Genomic DNA, 23,030 nt, shown 5'->3' on the forward strand with positions numbered 1-23,030 from the left:
ATTATATTATATTATATTATATTATATTATATTATATATGCTGTTATTTTCAGCACTACAGGTATGAAATGCAATTTGTGTATCTTGAGTACAAGTAAGACCTTCTTCCTTTTTGAAGTGAATGCACATGGAACTACATTAAGGACCACCACAAGTTCTAATTTTGCCCTTTCACAGAATGGGAAATCTTTCTCCATCCATTTTGTTAACAATATAACTTCCAAAATACTTTTAAAGACAATGTATATTTGATTTAAAGTCTCTAACATGAAGTTATAAACCTTTGAAAATTGAATTAAGACAAAATTGGAAGATGTAAGCATGAATTCAGCACTGTAGTTTTGCTAGTCTGGATTGATTTTCTTCTCTGTTGGTGGTAAAACAATTTGTGTTACTTCAAGTGCAGCATAATGCATTACATTTTTCTACACTAAAAAAAAAAGAAAAAGCATAAAACAAGTGGAAAAATTTATCCTAACTGAAAAATAAATATTCATATCCAAGAAAGGTACTGATCATTCTTGCCCAGGAGGTTATTTATCTTCCAAGATGAGAAAATCTCTTACTTGTGAGAGGTAATTACAAAACACACTGTCAGGAAAGTTTCCTGGTCATCCTGAGATTGAAGATCTCAGACAAGCAAGCTACCACTGGCTGCTCTTGTTTATGAAGATAAATATATTGAAGCTGCTGTGATTTACTTTGGGTTTTTTGTAATGGTCTGTCACTGATGGTCTGGTTTTTGTCCCACTCCTTCACCAAAGACACCCTTCCAATCTGATGTTAGACAGACTGAGTGGAAAGATCCTGCATATCGACTTTGGGGACTGTTTTGAGGTAAGCCTGTGTATTTGGACATGACATTTTCAGTAATATTTCACATTTTCTGGTGGAACAGAAATTAATCTATAAGCCAGGACAAACTGACCTTGGAGTCTGATCCTGGGCAAACCCTTTGGCTCTCTTTTGAGCCTCCCTTTATCTGCCTGTAAAATAAAAGACACTTTATCTCAGAAGCATGTCATGGGGATTATGTGACCACTGGAACAAGCAAAGAAATGTTAATGGAAGTTTCATGGAAGTGTCCATGAAATTTCACTTCCATTAAATTTCTTGGAGCAATTTAAGCTGCTGATAGGCAGTCTGTGTTGCTGGGCACTTGAGTTTTCCCTTTGTTATCAAATTTATCATCCAGCTTCTCTGAGTAATTTGTGAAAACTGAGGAACATAGAACTGTGACTTTATTTCCTATTTGGAATAAAACCTTCAAGATTGTAGCAAAAAGATCCCAGTACTTAATACTGGGATCTTAATGCTGGGTTAGGTTAAAAGTTAATTTTTAATAACTTTTTTAAAGTAAGTTAGCTATTAATTTACTTGTTCTCCATCATCATGTGTTTAGGTTGCAATGACAAGAGAAAAGTTCCCTGAGAAGATTCCATTTAGATTAACAAGGATGCTGACAAATGCTATGGAGGTAAGAATTCCCTCTGATTTGGAGGGGACTGTTCCTAGGGAAAATGGCAACCATTTCTCAGTTTCTCATGGGTTTTTTTTGTTGTGGCTAAACTTTTCCACTCCTTAAGAACCTGAGGTGTTAATATTTAAGCTTGGTTTTCTGTGAGTTAACATTGCCTGTGATATCTGCAGTACATTACAGTGCAAAGCAACTTTTTAGTTAGAAAATAAAGTACCCTGAAATTCCTCTAATTTCTTAGGCCTTCCTTAGTTTCCCCATTTCAAACAGCTGTTTCTATCAAGCAGACACAGTCAGTTGCATGGTACTTTATAAAGATCATCCTCATGGAGAAGAGAGCTTCTTAGTTTGTAATTAATGTATGTCTTCTATTAATGAACAAAGCATAGACAACTCCAGTTCCAAGCTACTTCCTGCTCCCTAAGTGTTGCACAGTGAACAAAGCTGTTGATTCACTTCTTCTCCTTCCAAAGGTGACAGGCCTTGATGGGAACTATAGGATCACCTGTCACACAGTGATGGAGGTGCTGCGTGAGCACAAGGACAGTGTCATGGCTGTGCTGGAGGCCTTTGTCTATGATCCCTTGTTGAATTGGAGATTGATGGACAGTAAGTGATTCTGATAAAATACTGACAGCAAGAGAATATGCATACAAGAAATCAAGAAGCCTGAAATCCAGTGTGTTTTCAAACAATCTGATCTAACTGTTAGTTTGCATGTGCTATTGCTGTGTGCACACAGTTTTAGGGATTTTAATATGAAATGACAGCAGTGATCAGGAAATGGAAATTATTTTCAGGTGACATCAAATCTGGAGAAGGAGAAAGGCAACCAAATCTGTATTTTTTGTGGACAAATTTGCTCTGAAACACTGCAACTGCAGTTCATCCTTTCCAACTCCTTGTTTTCTTGCAGCAAATACAAAGGGCAATAAGCGCTCCCGAACAAGAACAGACTCCTACTCAACCAGTCAGTCAGTAGGTGAGTAGAAAAGATGGAAGATGTCACAAATATGCTCTTCAAATTAGCTGATTACCAGTCTTGCTAATGTTTCCAGAAGAATATTTCAGCTGCTTTTAAGCTTCATATTTATGCTTTTGTTGTTTTCATGTTGTTTTCAATAGAAATGTTGGACAGTGTGGAATTGGGCGAGACATCCCATAAAAAAACTGGAACCACAGTGCCTGAATCCATCCATTCCTTCAGTGAGTTTCATTGTTGTTTCTATACTGATCCAGAAACTGTTCTTAGATCAGAAAATTTCATCATTATCCAAATGCAATTATATGAGATGGGACAGATAGAGTCTCTTGTCAGCATAAAAATTATCTATGTTCTCAGGTCCCACGAAGAGTTGTATCTGTAGAAAATGCATCTAGGTTTGCTCTCAAAATAGTATTTGGAAAGGGCACATCTAACAGCAGTACAAATGCTTTTATTGCTCAGATGAAGTGCTTATTCTGTGTCCTGTTTCTCTCTTTTAGTAGGAGATGGTCTGGTGAAGCCAGAAGCCCTAAATAAGAAGGCAATTCAGATCATCAACAGGGTTCGAGATAAGCTCACTGGTGAGTGTTTGGTTTTGTTTATATAAAAGACACTTAAATTCTAATGGATCAGCACTGTCCTTGGTGTTTGTATTTTGTATTAAACCTTTAATTTAGCATATTCTGATTAAGTGGATGAGGCCATTTTCCTGGTTTTGTCCAAAACCCAAGTACTCTGCCTGCATTTAGATGCAAATAAGTTTGAACTGAAAAGTACAGAGGTGTTTGTAACTACAAAGACTTAATATTTTGCATGTATTAGCTGGTTAGTGAAAGTTGATTTTCTACTGTCCTGGCTTCATGGTTTGCAGTATTTAGTTGCAAAATTTTACACTTTTAAAGTTTATAAGAAACTACTCCCCACCTGGCAGAAAATGTACTGAAGGGATTAGGACCAGGATTTGTGACTCCTTATGTGGTTTTTTTCATCCTTTAATTTCAAAGGCCGAGACTTCTCTCATGACGAAACTCTCGATGTACCCACACAAGTAGAACTGCTCATCAAACAAGCAACTTCTCATGAGAACCTGTGCCAGTGCTACATTGGATGGTGAGTTTGTCACTCAGCTAACCTGGAAAAACTCCTCTGGAACAGTCTGAGCAGGGAACTGCTAAAGAGAACCTCACTGGAGCTGTTTATTTGTAGGAGCCATAGCACATTCTGCATCTGATCTGGTAGATTCTGCAATCCCATGGCAATAGACACAGACAGTGTCTAGGAAGTAGACTGCCATAGACAGTCCTCTAGGAAATCTGCTGTTATAAGTAGTGACAAGGGTTTTACATTTTAAATGTTTGAAATAAGCTGCACTGAAGGATAAAACAGAGATGATTTAGTGTCATTTTGAGAGTTAGATAACTTAGAACTCTGCTTAAGGAAATAAATCTCTTTCCTGCTAATGTTTAAAAGTGATAAAGATCGCCTGGCACCTTTGCCTGTGCTCACATGGTGCCTAGTGTGTATGGAATCTCAGTCCTTCTCAGTGTTGTCTTTGTGAAACTACATGCAAGTCAACTTTATTACAATATCTTTATTTTCTTTAGGTGTCCTTTCTGGTAACAGGAGATTCCAGAGTATGCACAGCCTTTTATTCTGGAGGCTTTTTCACTCCAAACTTGCTCTTCTACAAACACGAATGGAACGTTGGACTGAAATACAGCCTTTGTCAAATATTTTTAAATGTAAATGAAAAGAGTTATTGTATATTAAAAGTTGGTGTAAGCCAATGTATAGCTGCTGTTGGAAAAACAAGCTGTCTGAAACAAAACACTTGATTTGGGTTTCCAGGACAGTGAAGACTGATTGTACCACAGATGTCTATGGTTCCACTTTGTCTTTGGGGAACTGGAGATCCATTGAACATAACTATACGGGTTTTCACTCACTTTGCAATGTAACTAAGTAACTTGCAGATTAATTATTGCCCTGTCATTCCTGTTGATGTGGGTGCAGTCAGCTACATGCGCTTGTGCAGGAGGCTTCATTTAGGTTTGGGGGGAGCTGCATAACTGGAAAGAGAGATAAGTAGAATTTTACCATTGTTTCCTCCTGTACCTTGTTTACAAACTTGATTCTTGGCCCAAAATTGGAAATTGTCTATCTGCTCATTACACTAGTTCAGGATTTGTGTTTCTGACTAGATCAGGGTTTTGAGCACATACAAGATTTGAAAACCTTGAGCCTGAGCAAAGTTGGGGTGCCTCTGTGCAGAGTGATCGGTGGCACATTGGATGCAGGGTACAAATAAACCACTTAGGAGCCTCCTGCAGTGTCTGGGTTAAAAAGCAGTGTTGGGAAATAACTAGGGAAAGTTAGGGTTTGGCACAGGAGGCAGATGGGGGAGAACTGGTTGTAACTTGAAATGGAAAATAATGGCTATTAAACATGAGGTTGAAGGTGAAGTCATGATTTATGAATTAAAAATATTAAAAACAATGCACAAAATACAACAGAGTAGCCATGTTTAGATGCCATGTTGTATTTGCATATTTTTGTGCCAATAAATTACATCAAAATGTAAACACTTTGGCTGTGTTCTTGTTTATTCCTAAGTCTTTCTTAGGCAGGGACAGGGAAGCAGATTACAATTTTTTTTAAGGTTCCTGTTGCCATTGATTTGTCTTTTTGTACATCACTTCAGGTCATTGGCTTTATTTCCCTTCTGACAGCAGCTCAATTAAGTCTGTCAGTTGTATAAACAAACTGTGACTGTGCAACCCCAAAATTTTTGTTTTCCAGAAGATGAGATGTCATCTGTGTGATAAGAACATCAGTTTCCTTGGGCTCAGGGGCACAGCATGGAGTGTTGGATGGGATTCCCTGGGCTTCCCCAGCTGCTTGTGCAAATGCTGCACTGCAAAAATGGGAAATGGGCAGGTGGCAGTCACAAATTTGGGTATTGGCCCTTGCCCCTTTCTGGGCATTGGTGTGGCTATCAAGGACACAATATAAGAAAGATTTTTAAGCCCTTAGAATGTACAAAGAAGGGACACAAAGATGGGAAGAGGAGCCACTGAGGGTCCTTGGTCTGTTCAGCCTGGAGGAGACTGAGCGGAGACTAATGGCAGTCTGGATCTTCCTCCTGAGGGGAAGAGGATGAGCACACATTGATCTTTGCTCTGTGGTGACAGGACCAGGACCAGGGAACGGCTGGAGCTGTGTCAGGGGAGTTTTAGGCTGGACATCAGGAAAAGGTGAAAAGGTTCTTTCGCCGGAGGGTGGTGGGGCACTGAACAGGCTCCCCAGGGAATGGGCACTGCCCAAGGCTGCCAGAACTCCAGGAGCATTTGGACAACGTTCTCAGGTGGGATTGTCGGGATGTCCAAGAGTTGATGATCCCTCTGGGTCCCTTCCCTTCTGGTGCTGGGTGTTTATTTGGGAAAAGGCCGAATGTGCCGCACCGCAGCCCGGCCGGGCCGGGCGGCCTTCAGGGCTCCCCTCAGCGCCTTCCTCCCGCCCCGCCCGGGGCTGTCCTGCCCCGTCCTGCCGCTGGGGGCGCGTGCGCTCCCCGCTCTTCTCCGCTCCCCCTTCCGGCCGCCAGCGCTGCGCTCTCGCGACTGCGCCCGATTCTCGCGACAGCGCCGCGCGTCAACATGGCGGCAGCCGGCCGTGAGGGGAGCCCGGCGGGGCAGGCGGGCAGCTCCAGGATGCCCGCGGGCACGGAGGGAAGCAGCACCATGTCGGCCATGCCCGGCTTCGACAGCCCCGACGCCTTCGTCAAGGTGCGGTGGGAGAGGGGCAGGGGGGGCGGGCGGGGCACTGCCGCTCCCGGCGTGCCGTGTGCGCTCGGGCCATGCCGGGAGCTGTAGTCCTGTCCCGCGGGGGCCGCGTGGGGATCCCAGCCGGAGCGGGAGGCACCTGTAGGGTGTCCCCAATGGCAGGAGGAGGGTGTGGGCCAGGCCGGCGGCTGCGGGGGCCAGAGGGGTGTATCGGGACCTGTTACCGGCCTGGGTCGGGCCCTGGCCTTGTCAGCCACCGGGGGTTCCTGGAAATGCCGGGGAATGGGGACCCTCGTGAGGGCTTGTCGCGATGCGAATTGTCCCATGCCTTATAAATGGCAGCGTTAGCCCCCGTGTGTTTTACCTGTGCACGATGCTGATGCCGGAGAGGGAATGGCTGCCAGATCACAAATAGGAAGCGTTGCAGGGATTTGGGGTGTTTTGTTAGAGTAATAAAGTAATTATCTGCGTTCCTGCTGCTTTAGAACTGTAGAATACTCTTAGTTGGAAGGCTCCCACAAGGATCTTCCAGGAGTCCAGCTCCTGGCTCTGCACAGACACCTCTACAATCCGACCTTGTGCCTGAGAGGATTTTCCTAAAGCTCTTGGAGCTCTGGCAGCCTTGGGGCCATGACCATTCCCTGGGGAGCCTGTTCAGTGCCTGAACACTGGAGGATGATCAGTAGTAGTTTTATAATCATTTAGTAGTTCTATAATGAAGTTTTTGGACTTTCATTATTTAAAGCGATCTAAATGTGAAAAACGGCAATCCTTTTTTTTTAATTTTTTTTAAAGTTTAATAGTAATAAAATGGCTATAAAAATAGTAATACAATTAGAGTAATAATAATTTGGACAATTTGAATTAGGACAATATGAGGCAATAAAGACAAAGAGTTAGGGATGGCCGGGTACCTTTTTCTGGGCAGCACAAGCCCGAAAAAGGACCCACGTTAACAGAGGATTAACCCTTAAAAGCAACAGCCTGTTGCATATTCATACACCTCATACATGATGCATAAATTCCATTCAAACAGAGGATTCTGTCTGGTCATCATCAACTTCTTCCTCTGAATCCTAACAGCACCTTTGAGGTGGGAAGAAGTTCATTTCTTCTGATAATGGAGCAATACATTCTTTTTCTCTGAAAGATTCAGGTGTCCTGTGGCTGCTATCTTGCTGCGAGTCCTTCCTTTAAAAAAAGTATCTTACATAGCATAATTTCTACTTTAACATTTTGTTATAACCTAAAACTATATTTAACATAGTACTTCAAAGAATTAATACAGCATCACTTTCTACCACAACACATATAATATTCATTTGAATATTTGCAAAAAGCCAGTCATAAAATACACATTTTTCACACTAAATAACTATGTGAAGTTACTCCTAGTGCAAAACCACACATTAGAACCACGCAGTTCCAACCAACCAGGCAAAGTGCATTTCTACCAAAGAGTATCCTGAGTAAACACAAACAAAACACTGACAAAAAGCCGATAACGTTGCTCTTTCACAGTATGCTCTCGGCACAGTGGTGGCTGCAACAAAGGCATCCAACGGGCTCCCCCAGCCTGGAGACGAGTACGATTTCTACTGCAGCTTCCCTGGGTTCCGCGCCTACTGCAGCACCCAGAGCGACCGCCTGCTCCGCTGGTAAGGGCCCTGCTGTGTGGGATTTCAGCACCTCAGGACTGAGGTGCAGAGTGGCCGAGACCACCCTTGGGGGGCTCGGGAGTCCTGGAATGTTGCCAGAAGTGTCTGGTGGCTGGACTTTGATCCTACACAGGAGACGACACCTGTATGAGGATAGGAGGAATTCACTGGGGTGAATGGTGAAGGGATAAGTTAATTAGAGTGTAAGACACAGGGTTTAGGATTTCTGTACAGGGGGGTCTAAAGAAGTAAGATGGAGGAATTGGGGCGTGTCCTGTCCTTCTTCTTCTTCTTGGCCTCCATCTTCTGTGGTGATGTTGGCACTTTGGGATTGGTTATTACTAGAAGTGCACCGGTTAATAAGGGTAAAAGGTATTGGGGAAAAATGATAAATATTGTACACGTAACTTCGGGTATAAAGATAAGTGACCGCCCCGGGGGCTTGCAGTGTGCTCATGGCTGGCTTGCTGTGCAGACCTCTGTCGGGCTGAGAGAAAATCTTTTAGATAAACAATTAATAAACACCGAGACCGAGAAAAGATCAGAAGTCTCTTCTTGTCCTTTGAAGCGCGGGCTGTCCAAGGCCACCCTGGGCCTTTCCAGGCCACCTAAACAGCCGAGAAACCGACACTGCTGCACCTCGGGGCTGCTGCTGACAGCTGGCAGTCCAAACCAGAGGGCAGCCCCTTCTTTGGCACCTTCAAACATGTTAAAGAGCTGGTTTATTTCATACATCCAGTTTTAGCTGCTTCTCTAGCACTTGGCAGCTGAAGTGGCAAGCTTAAAGAGGGCATTTCATTACATTGCCATGAGGAGCTGTGCAGAGAGGAGCACCTGATACTGAACACATTAGTCTGTCCATTTTAAAAGTCGTGTTTGTGAGAACCTAATTCTAACGCTTTAATACTGTATAGTTGCTTTTTCTTTTACTGCTCATGTGATGATATCTATAATTTGATTTCTTTTCATGTGATGATATCTATAATTTGACTTCTTTAAAGCGTAGAAACTGTAAGAGTAGAAACTATAAAGTGTAGAACTGTAAAGTGTAGAAACTGTAATTTGACTTCTTTAAAGTATAAGAAACTGTAAGAGAACTGGATGTTTTAATGTTTAGATAGCCTGCATTCAGATTGCTGACAGCTTTTCTGTTCTCTTGCAAGCATGAGCCAGGTGATGCAGTACCACGGCTGCCGGAGCCTCTTGCAAGATTCCAGCAAAGTGACAGGGCTGGAAGATAAATTTGATATGCTGGTTGACTCCAATGATGTCATTCTTGAAAGAGTGGTAAGCAAATTATTTCTGGATGTGGTTCTTAAAAAGTGTTCTGTTGCCACAAGTTTTCTTTTTTTTTGTTGCAAGAACTTCAGTGGCACAGCTTCCACAATTAGTCACTATTTCCTCAATTTTATGTATTCCCTTTTTATTTTAAAAACCCCAAGTGTATTCCCTTTTTATTTTAAAAACCCTTCCAAATGCCAGGCCAGAGATCACAGCAGCTAAGGTAGGAGAGCCAAGGGGAGGGAAGGTAATATGGGGTGTGTGAGGAAACTAAATGCAGTTTGACATAAAATCCTCACAGCCTGAGAACATGTCTGTATATTTGAGAGTGCTTCTCTGAGGTAACTCTTCCCCCTGATCTTCAACATACTCCTCCCATGTTTGTCTGTCTTGTGTTGCACAGAATTTGGGGGAGATGGCTATGGAGATACCTACCTACATGATTTTCTTTACTCAGTCTGACTAGAGTGTCTAAGTGTGGTGATTTAACAGGTGCTTCACATTGTTTTTGTGAATTTTAGAGTATTTTATTGGATGAAGCATCAGGAGTGAATAGAAACCAGCAGCCAGTCCTGCCAGCTGGGTTACAGCCCCCACAGATGATTGTTTCCAGCTGGAACCGTAAGGTGAGGCCCCCATGCTCAGTTTGGCTGTGTTAGCTCAGCTGTTCTCCCAGCTGTTCTCCCAGCTGTTCTCCCAGCTGTTCTACCAGTTCTCCAGTGGAGTTGAGTAGTTAAATGTTCCCTCATGTTTTTTCACACATTCTAAGTACCTCTCTCTTTTTCTCTTTTTCCTATTCATTCAAACTTGGTTCTGAAATCTTTATTCTTTCAATTGCCATTCCAGTTTCACATGCTCAACAGCCTTTCCTGTGCCTATGAATTCAGGATCTTGAGTCCCAACTTTTTTTCCTTACTAAAAAAAAGTTACTCAGTTTGAAATGCGGGATATAACTCCTCTGAATTGTTTTCCTCCTCTGAGGAAAACAATATCTGGTAAATCATGTTGGTTTTACCTCTGTTTATTTTTTTTTTTTTTAAATAGGCAGGAGAATACCACAAAAGATCTCAGTCTGAAACATTCCGACTGCTTCATGCCAAGAATATTTCTCGACCGCAGCTGAAGTTTCGTGAAAAGATTGACAATTCCAACACTCCCTTTGTACCTAAAATTTATATCAAACCAAATGCTTTGAAGCCTTTGCCTGAAGGTAAGGGGTTTATTTTTGGGGGGGTAATTTGTTGCAAGTATTTGACACAAACCTGCCCTCACAGTCTAGAGGAGAAATCACAGACTATAAAAACAAGTAGCAAGAGATGTTGAACGTTTGGGTGTAGTGATCTTGGTGACACTGTTGTTTCCATATCTGTCATGACAGTGTAGATCAGCAAACAGCATCTTCTTGCTGGTATACAGCAAATAATCTGTTCCAAACAGATAATCTGCTGCTGCTTTTTACCACCTTGAACATGCATGAGAGTCACTTTTGCATGAGAAGTCTTGATTAGACTAGTTGGCTCTACAGATATTCTTTCAGATGGATGAGCTGCAGTATGTATATGAGGACATCTACCTTTGGTTCTGGTGCTTTTCAAAGCTGTCAGGAATACATTCTGCTGCTGCCAGTTCATCTGTATTCTGCACTGCTGCAGTTGTAGTTTCAGTAACCAGGAATGATTGAAAAATTTTTCTGAAGATTTTTCAATTTCCATCCAAGCTTTTAAGCCAAAACCACCTCGTGTCTTCCTAAAAACAGCCAAGTAACTGAGTTGTTATTTCAGGTACAAAATGACAGCAAAAGCAGCAGCACTAAATTAAGATTTTTGATACTGTGTAAACTCTTGTGGTGGGTGGAGGGGGAGATAGAAATAGGCTGAGAACATGTTGTGTGGGGGACCTAGTCCAGTTATTCCATATTGGTTGTTCAGCCCTCACAAAAAGTGGACGGCAGAGAAAGGAGCGCCCTGAGGACTTGGATGTGCCAGCTGCTTTGGCAGACTTCATACATCAGCAGAGGACGCAGAAAACTGAGCAAGACATGTAAGAAACTAACCTGCCAGCAAGGTGCTTGGAGTCCCCTGGGTGAACCTGTGTGCTCAGATTGTGCTGATGCTCATCATGTATAACAGTTCTGCATGTGTTTGTGGCCACGCTACATTGTATGTGATTTGCTTTAGACCTCTGCAGTTACATTAATCTGCTTTAAAAGAGACAGAATAGGGAAACAGCCATAGCTCTCAAAGCCTCTGTGCTCTGTCCTCATAAAGAGGACTGGAATTTAGTCTGTGTGTGTCTCTTCCTAATTTCCACAGGTTTGCTCACCCTTACCAGTATGAACTGGAGCATTTTTCTCCACCAGACGAAGTTCTCAAGAAACCTGAACTCCAGGTTGGTGCCCACTTTAATTTTGAGCTACAGATTTAGTACATTTAAAGCCATAATGATAAATTTCATGTTTGAGGGTGGAGGTTGGGATTGGGAGTTGACAATGAATGTACCATGCCTAATTCATTTGCTCTGCCAGATGTACAGGCCCATTGAGGAAACACCCTGTCATTTTATCACCACACTGGATGAGCTGGTAGAACTAAATGAAAAGCTTATGACTTGTAAAGAATTTGCCTTGGACTTAGAGGTAATCCAGTTGCATTTTATATTTAGAAGTTACACATGTACTTTTAGGAGCTAGGAGACCATTATATTCTTCTCATGGTGGGGTGGGGGGTGGTTTTCTCCTGGGTTTTGTACTCCCTGATATGAAAAGACAGTTCCTGACATAATATCTGTCTGATATTATCTATAAGGTTGAATTAAACTGTGTCAGTATTAGAAGTTTTCCAATGGCAGGGCTGCCTGTGCACTTCTTAGTGAATTTGATCTTCTTTCAATTAATCCTTGTTTTTTTAATGTCATCTTAGTCACTGCAAAGAGAAAGTTTGTTCATCCAGTGTCTTTTTTTCTAAAAGAGGTCTTGTTGCTCTTTCTTCCCTCATTTAGAATGCCATTTTATTTTATAGTATTTATTTATTTTATAGTATTGTTTCTGTAATGAATCCCAGCTTCCATCTCTCTTCCCTGTTACCAGCACCACTCCTACAGAACCTTCCTTGGCTTGACGTGTCTGATGCAGATTTCCACCCGAACAGAAGATTTCATCATTGATACACTGGAACTGCGCAGTGACATGAACATCCTCAATGAGACCTTCACAGACCCTGCAATTGTGAAGGTCAGCTGCAAGATTCACCAGATTTTTTTAAAAAAATATTATTATTATTGTTTTAGTTTAAGCTTTCTTACAGTTAAAATCACACTGTGTGCTCAGTTTTGATCACTCGATTTAAACTTTCTTATAATTAAAACTACACTGTGTGCTCGGTCTTGATCAATTGATTCTGCTTTCACTATAATTTGTTCAGGAGCTTCATTTCTTGATGTGAATTGCTTGCCAGATGCATTTATTTAGTAGTTCTATACTTAACAGTAAAAAACAGAGAAAAGAAATCTAGACACATGAGTATGAAAGCACAGCACTACCAGCCTGGAGTAGAAATGTTCTTCGTATCATCCCCAAATTTTTATGCTTTTCAAGGTCCTTCATGGTGCTGATTCAGATGTGGAATGGCTGCAAAGAGACTTTGGTCTGTACTTGGTGAATGTGTTTGATACTCACCAAGCTGCTCGTCTCCTCAATCTTGGCAGACATTCTTTGGATCACTTGCTGAAGCTGTATTGCAATGTAGATGCTGACAAGAAATACCAGCTGGCTGACTGGAGAATACGGTAAAAACTGACCCTCAGATGGGCTGGAGCTGCAAGGTAGCACTTCTCCTTGTTTGCATTGCTAGAGCTTCTTCTTGCACGAAAAATTATGGGTTAGTCTCAAATTGAATGAGCACAGCATTTACCTGGCTGTGCCCAAAGTTTTTGAGTATTACATTTTCCCACTTTTTTAAAATTAAATTAGGTCTTTTTGGAAAGATCTTGAAAGATGAAGTAATGAAAATCTGGAAGCCCACTTCTTAGGAACAGTTCTTAATCACTACAGTGTTACAGAGACAGTATTTGCTCCTCTAGTGCCCCCACAAAAACATTTAATAACCTGTGCCAGGCAGAGCAGATGGTGTTGGAGCAGTGATCTTGACTATGCAGGTGCACCCTGCCCACCTCAGAGATCTCAAGTGTACTTTTGTAGGCTCTGCAGAGAGAAGAGGGCTATGACAAATACCATAGCAAGCACTTGTGCCACATGATTTAGCTACACATCAATCCTGCTCTCCAGCACACAAACAAGGATGTGAACTGGACAGTGCACAGCATTTTACTGCTGGTCCCTAACCAATCCTGCAGTACCAAAACAGATTTTCCATGTTAGCTCTTGGCATGTTTCATATGCATTTTACCCTAATATGCCTTTTAAGAGAAAACTAACAGTTTCTTTAAGAGAAAAGTAACAGTTTTAAGAGAAAAGTAACAGTTTGGCAGGACAGCTGAAATATGTTGGTGTAATTCTGGCTCTTTTTGTAGCCCTTTGCCAGAAGAAATGATCCGGTATGCCCGTGAGGACACTCACTACCTGCTCTACATCTATGATAAAGTGAGGGAGCTGCTGTGGGAGAGAGGGAAGGAACAGCCCACACAGCTGCAGGTTGTGTGGCAGCGCAGCAGGGACATCTGCCTAAAGGTAAAGCTTCGCCTGCTTTGATTACCTGCACCTATTCTATGTCTTTTTCTTTTTGTGTGTCTGAAAACATCTGCATGTACTCTCAGTCATGTGCAGTCACTTTCACCAGTTATGGTCCTTGGACTCAGATGCCTTCCTGCTCTTTTTTGAATGTTAGTATTCCTTGGCCTCACAATGCATTCAGGTGTGTCTTTTCTAAGAGATTTGTTACACTTCTGGTTCTGCTGGATGTTCCTAGAAGTTCAAAGCCTCATGGAGCTGCATTCATAGACAACTATATGGTGCCTGTGGAAAACACTTTGTGTGATGTAGTAAAGCTTGATGATAGTAAAGCTGCTCCTGATTTTGATGAGGGTGGATTTCCCCTGACAATGGATGAGATGTGTGTTTTTCAGGAATAGGCTCCTACCAATAGTTTAGGATAAAAAGCTGAAAGACACATTGTACCTGAGTGAATTTAGTAAAGACACATTGTACCTGAGTGAATTGAGTCCCCTGATGTCCGTGTGAGACTCTATGTCTGAGAGAGGCAAAACAGAAAGCTCACAAGTGCTTCTTTTTTTCTTATCCAGAAATACATCAAGCCCCTCTTCACAGATGAATCCTACCTTGATCTCTACAGGAGGCAGAAAAAGCACCTTGACACCCAACAGCTGGCAGCATTCAGGCTGCTGTTTGCATGGAGAGACAAGATAGCACGGCAAGAGGATGAGAGCACAGGGTAGGAAATCTTTTGTTATGAACACTGACTTAATGCTTTAGTAAATATCTTGGATTATGCCCCTTCCACCCCTGAGATGAGACAACTTTGTTACCTCTAGAAATTACTGTACTACATCAGGCTGCTTGTTACACAGAAGTTCTGTTATGTTTCTTTTCTTTTTAAATTATTTCATCACGTCAGACCTTGTAATGGGGGCAGAGTTGTGGACTTTGAAGGTGTTTTTAATTGTTTTTAACATTCTGTTACATTCATACCACCTCTTTGTGTTGTAGGTATGTGCTACCAAACCATATGCTGTTGAAGATTGCAGAGGAGCTGCCCAAGTAAGTTTTGTTCACACTGAAGGAGTCTTACTTGATCTTAATATCCAGCAAGTCACTCCCAAGTAACTTTTGTTCGCACTGAAGGAGTTTTACTTGATCTTAATATCCAGCAAGTCACTTCCAAGTGTGTAATTACTTCTGCAGTTGATCCCTTCCTTCCAGCTGTCAGTACTGCTTTTCTCTATAGCTGTTCAGTGTGGAAGAGAAATAAATAGCAGTACTCCTTCAGAAGGCTTCAGATGTCTGGGATACATCACTTGGATTGTATTGCACTAATAAACCACATTCCTTTGCATTGCTCTGTGTTACACATTCCCTCTGAGATTCCTTCACTTTTACAGAGCAAGAGAGGGGTGAGTGCCCCCAATTTGGATTTTTATTGCAGTTCCTAAAGAATGGGGATGGCAAGGGACAGATCCCTTAAAACACCCAATTTATACAATATTTTCCTCAAACATTTGGCACTCATCACCTAACAACCATACTTGAGAATAAAAACAAAATACATCTTTAAAGGCACGTCTGCTGCCTGGCTCAGCTTTCGTAGGTGAATACTGAATGAAATGATGATGAGAGCTGACTTGATGGCTTCTCCTCATCTGCACAAACCTGCAGAATTTCATTACAGAGATTAATCTGACTTGTCTTGCTCTGTCACAGTCAGGGTAGTGGTTATATCCTTTAAATGCAAATGCCAACATACCAGCCATGAATACAGCACACTGAATTTTCCTCCTCTCTCTGCAGAGAATGCCAGGGTATCATTGCTTGCTGTAACCCTGTCCCACCCCTTGTTCGGCAGCAGGTTAATGAATTGCATCTGCTCATTCAGCAGGCTCGAGAGATGCCTCTTCTCAAGGTAGGAGTAGCTTGTACCACACAGGAAACTAATCACTGGCATCCCTAAGCCAGGCCTGGAGCTGAATGGTGACCTGTGATGATGTGTATGCTGAAAGTTGCTTTTTGAACACTGAATTTTGTAGTAGAACAGAAAGATGTGTTGTAACTTCTTGCCTGTCTGCTATGTAATGGCTTACACACAGTGTAGTTTCCTGGAGCAGTTAATGAACAGACACTCCTTGAACAGAATGTAGTTTGTCATATACTGTACATCACATTTGCCTGTGTGAGGAAGAACTGCACCTTGTGGAATTTGCTGGCCATGTAAATGGACTCATAAATATTTTACAGCTATGGTGAGGCAAAAGAACCAACCTAGGTGTTAGAAGTTAATCAGTTAAAATATATCAGCAGATGCTAGGCAAAAGAACCAGCCTAGGTGTAAGAAATTAATTAGTTAAAATATATCAGGAGCATGTTGATATTAATACAGCTTTCATCCATAGTAAAAAAAACATGTGAGCAAGAATGTGCCCTCTCTGTGTGAGGTGTTTGAATGTATAGCCAAGTGCAAATACTGCAGGACTAGAAGAAAGTAATTTTATTATCCTGCTAGCTTGTAATAAATGTGATGAAAACATTGATAAGGTGGCCAGTCTAGAAGAAACAGGGCTTTTAAGTGACTGACCTTTCTCTCCCATTCTAGTCTGAGATGACTTCAGCAGTCAGGAAGAGAGCACCTCTGCCCAACCCTGAGGTATTGTTTGCATTGTATTTTTACTTTGTGTCTTAAGCCTTAAACTTGGAAAAAAATGTATCCAAATTCTACCTGCTAGTAAATTGCTTCTCTCATCCATTTTACAAGTTTCTCTGCTTTAGCTAAGTGGTTCTTATCTGTGCCAGATTCATAATATTACCAGTTGTTAACTGTTATTTTACAAACCACCATAAAGCAGCCCTTAAGGTTTCATCAGCAAACACTCTGGCTGCTGGACAGTTTCATGTATGTTGAATATTTTGACTGAGCTGTAAGAGAGGTTTCAGATGAGTTTCTAAGGCTGACTCCTCTCTTGTCATGTACATGAAGTGCAGCATCTCATTAACTCATGGGTGTTTGCACAGGTAGCCTTTTGATGCCAGATGAGCTACACTAAGAATATTCCATCTCTGAATTTCATCCCTTTTTTTTTTAATTTTCATTAAAGTGTCTCTGCAGTATGTGAAAATAATAGATTCATAGTGTATCAATGGTGTTTATAATTTGAATCTCTCTGCAGAAGCTGGAGAATGCCCTCTTTGGACCACATGACAGCTCACGGATTCCTATGGAAGATTTTCAGAATAACTCTGCCTTAGGTAATTTAGAGTTAACCTAAAAGCTGTGCTAATAATGCAATGATGGAGCTTTGACATGGGGAAAATAAGCAATCCTGAAAAAACTTTCAGGGAAACCTCATGACACAAAATAGCAGTAAAATACACAAGACTCTAATAAAAATTTTGTCTCCTTTTCATGCAGACCCTGCACTGGTTTTGGAAGATGTTTGTCTCTTTTCAGACAGTGAGAGGACAAAGGATATTCAAGATAATCAGCCAGAATCAACATGTCTTGTTGCTACTACCACTGTCAGCATATTCAGTGTAAGCAGTATGTTTGTGACAGTGTCAGTATTGAAATACTAAAAAACAGATTTAATAACCTGATAAAACTGTGTGGAAGTGTTGAAAGAAATAAGATGGAAATGCATGGCAATGGTGCTGACTTTTGACAGGCATCAGGCCTAACCAAAACAAATGGGTTAGGAAGCCAGCAAGGTTCCTCCATGTCTCTGGAGGGTCACTGCTCTCAGTAGAATTTCAGAGTGAGAAGCAACATGGCATGAAGTGGCAGTAGCCAAACAAAAAGAATATTTGGGTTAATATTTCTTCCTTTTGTTCTTTTCTTTTAAGGAATGTGATGAAAACGAAGGGAATAAGAAGACTTTGACCACTGCACAGCGGAAAGCTCAGCTAATAATGGAGTCCTTTGAAAATCCATTTAAAATGGTAAAAGCTCCTGATAGTGGGATTCAGATTACCCAATGCAGAGGGTGCCCTGAGCTTGGTTTTCAGCCATATCAGAAGGGCTTGATAGAGCATCAGCTGCTGCTCTCTGACAGGAATCCAGGGATTGTCCCTGCAGAGACACATGTGTGGGATTGTTTTCAAAATACATTAAAATACCTCTTGGATACAAGTCTTTCTACATAGTAAACAGACCATTCACTGTGGTTTTAAATCTAGTTTTAGGTTTTTCATCTGTCCTTTATAGCTAAGATTAGTAAGCTGATTCTACTCTTGTAATGAATCAGAAGAACAATAGAATGCTATTACACATTTGGAGTGGTAGATTACCAGAAAATAATACCAAAATTTTTACTGGTGTGCAGTTGCTGGTTGGTCTGTTGGGGGTGTTGTGGTTTTGTGGGGAGGGGTTTTTAGTTATTTTTTTCTTTAGTATTTCTCTTGGTAGCTGTGGTGACTTCTTTTTTTCCACAAGGTGTTCTATCTGTAGAATATTTCTTCAAATGAACTCACTGATTTACAACAAGTAGCATTTTAGCAATGAGCTAAATGTCACATGCTGTGTAAAGCAATTTTTTTTCCTCTCTACAGTATCTACCTCCAGAGGAGAATTCTGCCTATGTCTCACAATCTGCAAAGTTTGACCCATCATCAAAGATTTATGAAGTAAGACTGGTGCTAAAATTTCCTGCCAAGTAGTACAAAAGAAACAAATAAGTAGTTTATTTTCCATTGGGACCCTCAGCAATATAGATTTTTTTTTGTCCTTGGATACTTCTTGAGAAACTTAACATATTTCTGTGACATTTGTATCCTTAAAGAACCAGGGATTGGAGACATTGTGCTGTATAGTCCCTGTCTGTCAAAGCTGAAAACTCTACTGAAAATATGTGCATTTGTTTTTGAGGCTTGTTTGTAGCTTTGAACTTTTAAAGCATTTGGTTTTACTTCACATGGTACAGCACATCTTAATCTCTTTTATAGTTGAATTTGATCGTTTGTACTCAAAATGAGCACCAGTGTTAGCAAGTTTATAAACAATTCCTTGCCATGAAACCTTAAAGAAAGTGTTTCCAGGTAATATTTTTTCATTGCAGATCAGCAATCGATGGAAGTTGGTGAGTCAGGCACCAGGACAGAAGAAGCCCAAGAATGAAACCAATAAGAAAGCAGCCCAGCAGCCAGGTACAGCCACTCTTCCCTTCCTTGGTGTGTTTTGAGACTTGATACAAAACTGCTTTGCTTGCTTTTTCTAAGCCCCTGGCTAACTTACTCCTGCTTTTTACAGTAATGCTTCTTTGTCTCCATAGCTGCCCCTGTCCAGACACAAAAGTTGAATAAAAAGCCAGCACAGAATGTTGTATCTGTTCGCCAGCAAGCCATGGTATGTCGTAGAATTCCTCCTCCAGCCATTGCTCATCTTGACTCTTATAATTCAGAATGAAACTCTGAGCCCTGTAACTGAAATACCTGAATATTTATAAATATCAATATAATTGATAGTAGCCTTTGTGTGGTGCTGCCCTGGGTGTAACAACAGGCTCCTGCTAATTGTGCTGTGCACATGATCCCATCCCTCCATGTGTGCACAGGGGATGTTTTCCACTGCTCCTCACTTCCTTTAAGGCTCTTCAGTTGTTCTGCATAGGTTCCCCCAAATATGCCAGTGGGGCCACAGCAGATCTCAGCTTCCCATATCCCGTGAAATGACAATTTAGCTTTTTATAGAAGTCTCTACTGTGAGATACAAAAACAATAAAATAGCAGTTTAGGCCCCAGGAAGAGCACAGAGATTCTCCCCAAGCTATTATTGCCAAAGGCAAGAGCAGTCACTGAAGCCTGGCTCCTTGGGGCAGTTAATTTGCCCAATGAGATGTTTCACTCTCCTTTCTTCAACTTACCCTTTTTTCTATTTTGTGGGTTGCTTCCATAGCAGGAACAAGCTAATAGGAAGAAGGAGAGAGACACGAGTGAAATAGGAGCAGAAACAGGAGCAGAGCTGCCAACGCAGGAAAAGAAACGGCAGAAAAAAACCCAGCAGCCAGAGGAGCTGGAAGCACTAAGGCAGTTCACCCCCTTTGATTACAGCAATTCCAGCTTCAAGGTGTTTGCAGGTAAGATCTGATCCCTTCTAGAGTGCTGCACACTGGAAAATGTTACCAGCTGAGACTTGAGAGGGCTGTGTGAGTGTGGGTGCCAGTGCAGTACAGACTGTCACAATGTACTTACCTTATAGTGGGGAAATAGTTCCAAAAATTGACTTGAGGAATGTGCACTTTAGTATTCCTCTTGTATTTGGAAACAATATCCTGAAATAATTGGCCAAGTGGGTTGTGGATTTGGATTTTGTTTCTTTTCTCTTATCTGTTTAATTGGAGCCAGGGGCTAAGAGGCAAAGGAGATTTGACTCCTTTGTGAAAAAGGAACTATTCAAAAACATCTCCTGCCCTTAAAAGATTGTTCTGCATTTTGCTGTGTGGGAGGCTGTAGTGAAACCTCCATATCATCAGAGGAACACTGTGGGGAATGCATTGTTCTTTATAGAAAATTTTAATAACAGCTTCTCCCCTCTCTCTCTTAGGAGGCAGCAAATCAAAACAGTCACCACAGTTTGATCCTGCCAAGCAAGCTCACACAGGCAAGGTATGAACCTGTCATGAAAGGGGGAACAGAAATGTGGGTGACTGTATGTACCCAGCCAGGGGCTCTCTGGGAGGGCAGATGATATTTTGTGCATCTGCAGAATGTTCCCTAACAGCTGCTGAAATGCAGCTTCCAATCCCAAGTTCATTATTCATTATTTCTTCCCATTCAGGAGGAGCTTCCTTGAAGTCCCTCAGATTCTCTTGTTGTTTCCCACCTATCCATACATTGCTCACACCTATGCCTCTATACATCACAGGCATGACATTTGGACCACAGCAAACCACCACAAATTCCAGTTCCACATTAAATCCTCAAAAAACACAGGCATTCCAGTGGTTCCAGGGCATGTCAGTTTTGCATGCTGCTTATGTACCCCTCCAAGTACTGCTGTTAGAAACAGTCTCAGAGAGTTTTTACTTAAGTTATTGCTAATTGAGATTGAAAAGAAGAAAAAACCCATAAACAATCAAACCATGGCTTGCTGATGAACAGACACAATTTTTTGTGCTGCCTTTTTATGCCTATTTAGGGAAGTCTGTGACCAGCACAGGGAAGTCAGTGAGCAGAGTTCTGTGAAATTGAAAAGATCTGGCAGCACATGGAATATACTTGGGAGGAACTTCACTGTGGTGATGTTTTATTTATTTGTTTGTTTCTGTGTGCAGAAATTTGCTGGAACTAACAAGCTTCAGCAGTCTGGAAACCGGAGCATGTCCTACCTGGTGGGGAAAGCTGAAAGGTGGGGTTTTATCCTGTCCTCATCCAGATGGAGTGTTTGCACACCCCTGCCCCAGAACCTCAGCTATCGTCCTCTACTGCTGTGGGAACTTTAGTGTAGGGGCCTGAATATATGTATTGTTATAAAGGAGTCCTTGTGAATATATATATATGTAGTGAGAGTCCTATGTATTAGATAGGTGGGTCCTGTTGCTCTGGATGAGCTACAGCTGTGGGATCCTTGGTTGGGTAGCAGCTGTAGCTCATGAAGGGCTCTGGGATAAAAGGGGGTTGGGTCGAGAGCCCAGGAGGAGCCCCTATGGAAGCCATGAGGAACTGTGCTGCAGAAAGGAGCTGCATAATAGGACCAACAACAGGTATGGACTTTAAGATGGGTCACCAGAAATATGAAATACAATAAGATAACAACAATTGGTGACCGCGACGTGATAAAGAACATGCAGCCAAGGAGAAGGTATGGAATCCCCCGGACAGCCGAGAGCTGTGGCAGCCGGAGAGCTGGGACAGTGGAAGATAGGACAGCTGAGAGCTGTGGCAGCCTGAGAGCTGGGACAGATATGGTAACTGTGTAATGGAGAAATTGTTAAAAGAAAAGGGGGGAAATGTAGGGGCCTGAATATATGTATTAGGTATGGAATCCCCCGGACAGCCGAGAGCTGTGGCAGCCTGGGAGCTGGGACAGATACGTATATTGTAATTGTATAATTGTTAAAAGAAAAGGGGGGAAATGTAGGGGCCTGAATATATGTATTGTTATAAAGGAGTCCTTGTGAATATATATATATGTAGTGAGAGTCCTATGTATTAGATAGGTGGGTCCTGTTGCTCTGGATGAGCTACAGCTGTGGGATCCTTGGTTGGGTAGCAGCTGTAGCTCATGAAGGGCTCTGGGATAAAAGGGGGTTGGGTCGAGAGCCCAGGAGGAGCCCCTATGGAAGCCATGAGGAACTGTGCTGCAGAGAGGAGCTGCATAATAGGACCAGCAAGAAGGTATGGACTTTAAGATGGGACTCCAGAAATATGAAATACAATAAGATAACAACAACACTTTAGCATATGTTCAGTGGAACAGGTTGCATCACACCCTGACATCAGTTTAAAGGACAAAAAAAGGAAAAAAAACCCAACAATTTAGGATTAATGCAAGACAATTAATGCACAAATTTAGATTAATGCAATGACTGGGTGGAAGGTTTGAAATGCTGAGGTAAAAGTTGGTGTTACAGGGTGTGGGAGTTCCTTAATTTGATCAGATAGGTGGAAGTGGAGAACATCTGCCTAGCTGGGGAGGAATAAGAGTTCTGCCAAATATGAACATTCTTATTGTGGATAGATACTTAGTGTTTAGCTTGCAGGGTTTGATTATTGTGTGTTACTTTGTCATAAGAGAGCCACACCACGTAAGGGCAGCACTGGAGGGAGAAGGGTGCTCTGTGCCTCAGGGCCCTCTCTTGATAGAATCATTGTAATATGGTTGGTTTTCAATCTTGAGTAAATTTACTGCAATAATTAAAGTGGTTTTTAAACTCTTTTGCAGGGGTTCGACACACCACTGGCCAAAGAGATAATCTTTGTTACAGGACCTGTGGGAGTTGCTGCTGAATGAAACAGTAATTAGAAGTGTTACCACCATGAGGAAGCAAATGCCAGTCATTGATCACTTTTTGTACAGGAAAGTTTTTAAAACCATTAAAATCCTTTTTTTTCCAAAAGGAAAAACATCTGTATTGATGTCACTTTTGTTATATTCACATTGTTGTTTTTTTTTTTTTTTTCTAATTATACTCACAGTGTTGCTTTGTTTATAATTTTGAAAGTTTATCCTGTGTCC

General features: G+C 41.7%; 2 protein-coding genes across 2 annotated transcripts in view; both read left to right on the forward strand.

Annotated features, from left to right (window-relative positions):
- Positions 1–5,044, forward strand: part of MTOR (mechanistic target of rapamycin kinase) — a 72,660-nt gene extending 67,616 nt beyond the window's left edge. The window contains exons 52-59 of the mRNA XM_059487418.1: positions 765–837; positions 1,403–1,477; positions 1,951–2,086; positions 2,394–2,459; positions 2,603–2,683; positions 2,963–3,043; positions 3,467–3,572; positions 4,067–5,044. Coding sequence (XP_059343401.1) covers positions 765–837; positions 1,403–1,477; positions 1,951–2,086; positions 2,394–2,459; positions 2,603–2,683; positions 2,963–3,043; positions 3,467–3,572; positions 4,067–4,082 — 634 coding nt within the window. The 3' untranslated portion in view covers positions 4,083–5,044. The remainder of the gene's footprint in view (positions 1–764; positions 838–1,402; positions 1,478–1,950; positions 2,087–2,393; positions 2,460–2,602; positions 2,684–2,962; positions 3,044–3,466; positions 3,573–4,066) is intronic.
- A 1,067-nt stretch (positions 5,045–6,111) lies between these two features.
- Positions 6,112–22,918, forward strand: EXOSC10 (exosome component 10). Its single transcript, XM_059487442.1, has 25 exons — positions 6,112–6,244; positions 7,763–7,899; positions 9,063–9,186; positions 9,702–9,806; positions 10,225–10,390; positions 11,109–11,220; positions 11,493–11,568; positions 11,705–11,815; positions 12,266–12,409; positions 12,773–12,963; positions 13,708–13,864; positions 14,437–14,585; positions 14,861–14,911; positions 15,659–15,770; positions 16,458–16,508; positions 17,029–17,107; positions 17,271–17,392; positions 17,702–17,797; positions 18,407–18,481; positions 18,913–19,000; positions 19,126–19,199; positions 19,749–19,929; positions 20,397–20,458; positions 21,127–21,200; positions 22,737–22,918. The coding sequence occupies exons 1-25, from the start codon at positions 6,116–6,118 to the stop codon at positions 22,765–22,767; spliced, it is 2,697 nt and encodes an 898-aa protein (XP_059343425.1). The 5' UTR covers positions 6,112–6,115; the 3' UTR covers positions 22,768–22,918.
- The last annotated feature ends 112 nt before the right edge of the window (positions 22,919–23,030 follow it).

The sequence above is a fragment of the Ammospiza nelsoni genome, chromosome 22 (assembly GCF_027579445.1).
Source record: "Ammospiza nelsoni isolate bAmmNel1 chromosome 22, bAmmNel1.pri, whole genome shotgun sequence".
NCBI lineage: Eukaryota > Metazoa > Chordata > Aves > Passeriformes > Passerellidae > Ammospiza > Ammospiza nelsoni.

What these genes read in the sequence shown, in the direction of transcription:
- EXOSC10 (XM_059487442.1), top strand. Translation starts at nt 6,116, where the DNA reads ATGGCGGCAGCCGGCCGTGAGGGGAGCCCGGCGGGGCAGGCGGGCAGC. An exon ending in GCAGGGACATCTGCCTAAAG is followed by an intron (nt 13,865 to 14,436) that starts GTAAAGCTTCGC and finishes TTTCTTATCCAG; the next exon opens with AAATACATCAAGCCCCTCTT. An exon ending in GAGAGATGCCTCTTCTCAAG is followed by an intron (nt 15,771 to 16,457) that starts GTAGGAGTAGCT and finishes CTCCCATTCTAG; the next exon opens with TCTGAGATGACTTCAGCAGT.